This window comes from Sinohyriopsis cumingii, chromosome 11, assembly GCF_028554795.1.
Source record: "Sinohyriopsis cumingii isolate HCF-2022 chromosome 11, ASM2855479v2, whole genome shotgun sequence".
In the NCBI taxonomy this organism is placed as follows: domain Eukaryota; kingdom Metazoa; phylum Mollusca; class Bivalvia; order Unionida; family Unionidae; genus Sinohyriopsis; species Sinohyriopsis cumingii.
This window is the reverse complement of record NC_142971.1, coordinates 42,377,474-42,386,508: the sequence shown is the minus strand read 5'-3', so window position 1 is coordinate 42,386,508 and position 9,035 is coordinate 42,377,474. Positions and strand designations below refer to the sequence as shown.

The 9,035-nt window shown below is 37.7% G+C and overlaps 1 protein-coding gene across 1 annotated transcript; it reads right to left on the bottom strand.

The window, feature by feature from the left end:
• Nucleotides 1-991: 991 nt before the first annotated feature.
• LOC149788013 (uncharacterized) lies at nt 992-2,762 on the bottom strand. Its single transcript, XM_089973505.1, has 2 exons — nt 2,383-2,762; nt 992-1,898 (listed from the first exon to the last, which is right to left on the bottom strand). The coding sequence occupies exons 1-2, from the start codon at nt 2,760-2,762 to the stop codon at nt 992-994; spliced, it is 1,287 nt and encodes a 428-aa protein (XP_089829631.1).
• Between the last annotated feature and the right edge of the window lie 6,273 nt (nt 2,763-9,035).

Genomic DNA, 9,035 nt, shown 5'->3' with positions numbered 1-9,035 from the left:
ATACATACATTCATACATACATTCGTACAAACATGGGGCCCCGAGTGGCCAGGTGGTCTAAAGCGCTATCTGTTACGGATCACTGCCATCTTACCTCTGTCTGCGTGGTTTCTAGTCTCGGATTCAGCCTATGTGGGTACGCGAGAAAGCTTGCCAGTAGCTTCTGGTGGGTCGGTGGTTCTTTCCAGGTTTTTCTCAGGTTCTTCCTCCACCATTAATACAGGCCGCCATGTATAGCCTATCGTGTGCTGAAAAATGGCGTTAAACCCTACAACAATAACAATAACAATTATTCAAACATACATACATACATACATATATACATATATGCATACATACATACATACATACATACATACATACATACATACATACATACATACATGCATACATACATACATACATACATACATACATACATACATACATACATACATACATAACCGCTCCGGTGGTCTAGTGGTTAGAGCGTCCGCCTTGGATGCGGGCGATCGTGTGTTCGATCCCCGCCGAATCACACAAACGTCTTACAAAAATGGTACTAACAGCTGCCTCGCTTAGCGCTCAGCATTAAGAGGTTAGCGTTAGAACTGGTCGATCTGGTGTCAGGAAAATGTGACTGGGTGGGCAGTGCCGGATTTAGGACAAATGAGGTCCTGTACTAGTTAAGTTATGAGGCCCCTTACTTGGGCCCTGAAAGAGGTAGGCCTACACAGGTAGTCAGGCATGCATACTCAGGAAGTTTAGGAGTAGTTAAAATAGTACGTGTTACCTGATCAATCATTATTTTTACAATGATAATTGATGAAGAAGTTTACTTTTTACACAAAAAAGTCTGATAATCAAATTGCCATGTTTTCGTATTACCCTGCTAAGGCCTGTTTACATTTGTATAGTAGGCTATTTAATGTCAGAACATCTTCCTTCGAGCTTTGCTGACTGCAAACTCATCAATGATTTCATCAAAATTAATAAGTCGCAGTTTATCATTCTATATACAGAGAATACTCAGACCAGACAGTCGCTCTTGTGACATTGTTGAACGAAGGTCACTTTTGATCCTTTTCAGCCTAGAAAATGATCTCTCTCCAGAACAGTTAGTGACCATCAACCACATGAACAATCTAAAATTTGTTTCCACATTTGGGAAAGCAGCCTGAATTTTCTCCTGTTTTATTATCTGGTACATGTATTGGTGGCTGAAACTTTTTTTTCTGCATGAGCCTGTTTGACATACAAGTGGAAAGTCAAGTTCATCAGCAAGACTGAGATCAACATCCTTTGGATATTCTTGTTCTAGTCTCTTGACACCATGGAGAATTTGTTCCCTCGTTGCTTGCAGATCAATTAAAAACGAGAAATTGTCAGCCACACTCCTATACACAATAGCTCTTCTTTCTAAATTTGAGTGAAGAGCATCATTTACAGGGATAAATGAATGTATCCTAAACTTATCTTTTGGAGGAATTTCAATTTCATCCGAGGCTTCATTTGCACTGCCATCATTGTGTTGTCGTTTTCGTACTCTACGCCTTCTTTGGAGATTTCTGTACTCTACATCAGGTAGAGTAGTTTTTGCTTGTTTCTCAATCTCATCAAAGTTTTCCCGTGTGTTGGAAACAAATTGCAGAAGTGAACTGTATGGGTTTGCACACGTGGTCAATGAAATCTGTATACTTTGAAGGGCATTACTTACTTTGTGAAACTGCTCAAGCAAACCTGCCCATAGATGAAGCATGAACACAAATTCAAATTCTTCCATTTTCTGCAACAGATTTTGAGCTTGTCGTCTAGTATCACCCTTTTCAGTGTCATCATCATGGATGTGACTGAGTGCTTCAAGAATGTGAGCAAAACTTTCACTGATGGCTGTCGTAGGTCTGGCATGGGCCTCCCATCTTGTGTCAGATAAATGTTATGGAACATTTGACTGTGGTGGCAAGAAGTTTTTCAGCACTGCCCACCGTCTTGTAGAGGCTGAGAAAAAGCAATAATGTTCATTGACCAGGCCAAAGAAATTCACTGCACCCAGGCAAGAGTCAACTGCAGCTCTTCCAACCAGATTTAAGGAATGTCCAGCACAGGGAATACATTTTGCAAACGTATTCTTTTCCAGAATTTTCTGTTGAACGCCATTATACTTTCCAGCCATGTTAGATGCATTGTCATATGACTGAACCCTGCATTTACTGAAATCAATTTCAAGTTCTTCAAAGAAGTTCAGTATCATTCAGCCATTCCTTCACCTGTGTGATTCTTCAGTTCAATAAATGTCAAAAATCGTTCAACTGGTATTTCATCAAGGGGAGAAACGTATCTAACAATTACAGTTAGTTGATCAACATTGGAAACATCAGGTGTTGAATTTATACACTAAAATACCCTGCTTCTTTGATTTCTTTCACTATTTCGTCAAGAACTTCTTTAGCCATTAGCTGGATAACTTCTTCACATATGGTTTTGGATAGGTATGATGGATGGCCAGATCCTTTATTTCCATACTGGTTTATGTGGGTATATATGAAGGGATCAAATTTGGCAATCAATTCCAGCAAACCGAGAAAGTTTCCGTTGTTTGGTGAGCCGAAGGTGTCATCATCTCCTCTAAAAGCCAATCCATGTTCTGCCAACAGACAACTCACTAGCATCACTCGTTGAAGTACATGCCTCCAGTATTCCTGTTCTGCTTTGACTTGCTCATCAAGTTTTGTTGCAAGCGTCTGACCACGTTTTCTTGTTAAGTAGGTCAACATAGAGTCCATATGACTTTTTGAATTTTCATGGGCCTTAATAATTTGAGGAGGAGACTAGTTATCAAATCCTGAAGAAGCTAGAGCTGTAGTTGAAGAAACATTCTTAGAGAATTTTGAGAAAGGTTTGTACACAAAACAGTAGACTTTTCCTTCTGTTGGAGAATATACTAGCCATTCCCGAGGGTTGGTTTCTCCATTTATTTTAGTGGAGAAGAATAAAGTTCTTGAGCATGAACGAGTTTGGGTTTTGTAGGTTCGCTTCGAAGTTGTGAAAGGTCTATCCCAGTGTTGACATTCCAAAGGGCCTTTCTCAATCCAGTATGAATTTTCTTTATTGCTCAATGTGGTCCATAAACCTATATCCTTCTTGACAATGAAATCAGTAGAAGAGCCAACACTCGCTTCTGTACATTTGGTGGGGGAAACTGAAGCTTCCGTGTCTGTGGATCTACTTGTACTTGGAGTTACTGACAAATGTTCCTGGGTGCCACTGATACTTGGAGTTACTGACGAAGGTTCTTGAGTGCCACTGGTACTTGGAGTTACTAAAAAGTGTTTTTGGGTGCCACTGGTACTTGGAGTTACTAAAAAATGTTCCTGGGTGCCAAGTAACGCATCTGAATCTTCTGTATCTACTGTTGAACTTGTTTGTCCCGGGTATGCAAAGCCAAATGATGTGATTGGCTTTAAATTTTTGACTATACCTTTTTGTTCTTTTTGGCGTTTTTTTTTTACTTGCATAACTTTCATATCGTCTACTCATTGTTAGGATTAAAGAGCTGGAGCAGTAATATCAGTTGTTTGGATTCGATTCTGGGAACTGAATAATACAAATTTAAAATCAATATGTAATAAATTAACAAAAGAAATGAACAATATAATATCAAAAATTAAAACAGACGGTTGGATAAAAACATGCAACAAACTAGATCGAACTTACAAAAAAATACACCAGAAAATTTTGGCACCACTATAATATGATCACTCAATGAAAAACAATGACACACACAAACACTCCTATAAAACATAACAATCATAGATTCTTAAATCATACCGCATACACTTCGCAGCAAAAAGCCAACTTACTAGCAGATTTCTATAAACAACTATCTACTCCGGCTATAATTCACACAAGAACAACATAACAACATAACCAAACATATAAATCAACTATCCTCAGCACACAACACAGACACAATACTAACAGACCCAATCACTACATTTGATATACAAGAAGCAATACAAAATCACAAAGACATCACGCCAGGTTCAGCCGGAATTAATCAGACCACTCAGAAAATCCGCCACATGTGGTACTGCACCCAAACACTACAGACCAATTTCACTTTTATAACTTTTAGGAAAAAGATTTGGATCTTTTGACTTTTGAAAAACATTTGAAAAATTCATCGTAATTTTTTTTTTGCCAGGAAGATGGGGCCCCCTGGCCAACGGGGCCCTGTGCTTAAGCACACCTAAGCACAATGGTAAATCCAGTACTGTGGGTGGGACATCATGCTACATATCTGCGGCATCATGCCCCAGTGCTAGATATCACTAAAAACTGTCACACTGCAGGCATCGTAGTGATATGACTGAAAAATTGTTAAAGCTACGTTAAAAATCCAAATCTCTCTCTCTCTCTCTCTCTCTCTCTCTCACACACACACACACACACACACACACACACACAGAAGACAATCCCATAAATGTTTCATGGATTATAACATTCTTAGCGTTTGTCTTGACAGTGGTTAGTGTGCCAAACTCGATACCGAAAGGGTGCGGGTTCGAATTCTATCATCAATCCGGTTCATCTACTGTGGCATGACCTTGAGCAAGGTACATTACTCCAATTACCTTTGCACTAAATAGCTTAAGAGTATCACTATGCCGTCAAAAATACCAAACCAAACCAATCGACTACATATAACGTTTCTATAAATAGGCCCATTTCATAACATTGCTGCTATAATGCATGGAGACTATGTATTGTTTCTATTATCGCGGTCGGCACATTTCAAGGACTAAATCAAGTACTAACGTTATTTGATTTTTATTTAAATTTTAATTTAACGTCGTATGAAGGTACCAAGCGTCATCATAAGTCACGAATATGATGCACAAAGTATAAATCGTGACCAGTCCATGTCTCCTATATTCCCTTGTCTTCAAATTTTCTGGAAAAACTACGAACGTATCATTTTATAGACTGTGCCTGTTTTCTTTCCTACTCTCTTTATTTATCTTCCTTCTCTTCTCGTTTTACACACTCAGCTAAATTAGCAATACATGAAAATCATATGGGTTGTAGCTAACATGTTTATAGAATTAAATTTACACGATTATCTCACCAAATACCTTTTTTGTATAAAATGGCTTGTAGACTCTCTGAAGACGGGACTACTACATTCAGTCATCTCTCCAGGATTATTTGATAGCATCGGTGTAAGCATGCGGTAGTGTCACAAAATGTTTTCCAAAACGCTCAGTATGATTATGAGATTTGATACAGCGATAAAAAATACAAGAGTAAATACATATTTTATCTGCATTCGTTGGTTCGCTAATGTATACCAAAATCCAATACAGCCTTCAATCTAAATAGTTGATAAAAAAAATGTATTTGTCACTAACTCTTATATCTTTACTGCCACATTAAAGTCAAAAGCCTTTGAGAAAAAGTCCTATTTTGATGCTGAAATTAGTTCCCATTCTTAATCAGAACCTAAACGAAGAAAGGGAGAGAAAAAAAAAATCTTGACTGTACTCACTTTTGGGGAGAAATTTCTATAATGAGTGTAGGAAGGGATATAAAGAAATAAACCAAGTAATAATTGAGGATTCATGCCGGACTGCAATATTTGGTCGAAATTACCTATTTTTCCAACCAGAATATTGCTAAGTTGGCGAAAATAGATAGACAATGTAATTAGTCTCAACACTACAATGTTCTTGCAATAATTTGCATACTTTTTAAAATCCAGGAAAACTGTGTTAGAAATAGGATAGTCTATGCATTCCCATTTTGAATATCCCGACTAGCAGAAACCTCTGAAGTAGCGTTATGCACACATTTTATCATGAGCTGATACTTTCAATTTTCCAAGTCATGACTTTTCTATGTAAAATTTGCTTAATGGTGTAAACAAATATCTTTCTTAAAATGGACAATATTTAAATTGTATGCTTTTTGGGTTGAAGAAAATAGACAATATATTACATCTGTTTATAAAGAGTTAGAAAGGCTAAAGTAGCGTAGGATTATTTTAAATCAATATTACCATTAATATTTTGTTTGGTGCAATGTTGGTGTGGTTCAGTGCTTAGCGTGCCGTCTCGCATGGTAAAGGTTGGGTGTTTGAATTCTCTACCAAGATCAACACGGGTCGGCAGTTGTGGTGTGTCTCTGGTCAGAGCACTTTACTGCCTCTGACTCCACATTTTATAACCTTTTATGTTTTGAAGTACCGTTAAGCATCAAACAAACAGTGCTTATATCCTTTACTCGGGTCATGTTGCAGTTATTAGAACCCACGTTACTAATATGGAAAATTAATCAGAAATTATTAAAGTATAAGTTTTTAATTACCCCACCATCCCAGATCTCTAAAACAACTGGTTGTTTGTTATGGGTTTGATGCCATGTTGCAGCACAGGATAGGCTGTACACTGCGGCCAGTATATTTGGTGGAGGAAGAACCAGTGAAAACCCCGGAAAATCAAACCGAAATTAATAAAGAATAAAGTTTAAATTAATCCCCCCCCCCACATATGAAATAGCTGATTGTCTATGGGTTTAACACCGTTTTTCAGCACATGATACGGTATACATGGCGGCCAAAATAGATGGTGGATCATGCACCTGGGAAAATCCGGGAAGAATCATTGACCCATGGGACGCTATTTTGCAAGATTTCTCACTTACCCACGTTGGCCGATCCCGAGACTCGAACCCACGTGGACAGAGGTGAGATGAGAGTGATCCGTAAAAGCGAACACCTTAGACTATTCGGCCACCCGGGATCTCCTCAAACAACTGAATCGATATAACGTTTATAAAAAAAGAATCGTAAACCACATTTGTAAAATTATTTGTTGGTTCAATAGATTTTTTTGGTTTGTTGGTTCGATAAATGATATTTACAATGTATTAATGCAAACTGTGGGGTATAATGTTCGTAATAACAATTTAAATACCTTACATTAATTTTATTGTTTCCATGGGAACAAGGTACGCTGCATGTGAACCCAAGTATGAAGCATATTATTCTTTGGATTATAAAGTCTTGTCATTTAAGATCATTGTTTTCTGAGTCAGTATCACTGGGAGTCTTGATACTGCATGAATACTTTTTCAAGGTTTTCGTTTACCTTAGATCTTGAAATAAGACTATAATGAGTGTTTCTGGGGTCAGTTAATGGGCACGTGCATACCTAAAAAAAGACACTTGAATAGTGTTGCTTTACTCAAGGTAGCTTCTCAGTAACAATGGAAATATCGTGTCACGTCTCTTAATATAATTGTTGGAGTGAAAAAGTACAGGAAATCGGTTGTAGAACCCGCATTATTGTATTTTTATCAATCATGTAAAACGTTTGTATTGTCGTAATTTCTTTTGTTCGCTTCTCCCTATATTTGACCATAGTTATTTGGCCTGTCTGTTGCGTGTACGCACGCCATCTCGGTTAAGTTAGTCAGTTTAAGGCTACATTTCTTAAGGATGGTGTCATATCCTAAATAACCATTCAGAAAGAACACATCATCTCACTTCGAATAAAATGCACAAACCCAGATCTGCCTGCGAACAATGCGGCGGCTGATCTAGATCTGTGCACTTTGCAGTTGGTCTAGACTTATAAGGGAATATAAACGATATGTTTCAGTACTAAAACATCATAGACATGTATAATGGTGGGGTACACATTGTGCTGGAACGCCCTAGACTGCATGTATATATCGTATCTGTAGTAAATCTGCCATGGCTGCGAGTTTCTTTTTTTGTTTTTGTTTCTTTATCGCTCTTGCATGCCTGAAACTTTTCCCTATTGCTCTCATATTTTCGTCCTTATCCTGCTGAAAGGTTAGGCAAGAAACTAATAGATACATTACAATGTGGGCTATTTGCAAGAGGTGCGTACCACTTAAGAATGTTATATTTAGTTAAAATCCCAAATCTAAGAAAATAAAGCGAATGATGGTTAAGAGTTTTTATAAAAAAATCACAATAATTTCATTTAAAGTTTCAGGTTTTATGCGGTGACGAAAACTGAAAACACCATCTTTGCGATACTGATGTGTCCTATTTTGCGGTATTTTACAGAAATGTGAAAACCCATAGACTTTAGAGGAGCATACAATGTTTCGTTTGTAGGTTGTGGCGGTGCATTATATCAATCAAAATGACATGCTCTAATTAATATTGACTTATTTTAAGCTCTGCGTCTTCATCACCCTACGACATTTGTGTGCTTGGGGGTTACCCGTATGTCACAAGCAAGCTTCTATGTCGAGAATGGACCATCATATATGTTTGGCCGCCATTAAGTACTATATTAGTAACAACTTTTGTTCCCATGGTACAATATGGCGCTAGAAAGAATGAAATTCACAGTTGGAATATATTGGTCTTGTATATCGCAACATACTCCGCCTGAGGCGAATTACCAAACCATCAACTGTTATGTGTATTCCAACAACTCCATTCGTCGTTATTTCTTGAGTTAACCAAAATGATAGAGCCATGTTTCCAGTTCCATATAAGTTACTGACTTGTACAATAAGGGTGTTTACACATTATAGATCAGATGTTACCAAACTACTCCTTACAGAAGTCCATTAGTGCCAAATTGTGTCTGTCAAAAAATAAATACATTGCGAATAAACGCAATACTTATTGCGAATAAGCGCAATACTATTACGAAAAAATGCATTACTGTTGTGATTTAGGCAATCGTTTCCTTATATTCAACCTGAAGAAGGTTTTGACTTTCTGTCGTTGTCAAATCATCTGCGTCTGTAGGTGAGTATGGACATATTATTTTACAGTCGTAAGTGAAAATGCTAAGATTATTGCTCTATTTCTTAATGTATTCAAATGAACTGATGTTTTGCATAACTATTTCTTGTTGAAAATGAACGAATCAGTGGCAGAGCAACTGCCCAGGCCAAGCAAATTCCGCAACTGTGGGAGGGTGGGTAGGTGGACATAGGTAAATTGACAATGAAAACATTATACTAACTGTTGGTCACACCTGCATACAGCACCTCGGCCCACATTA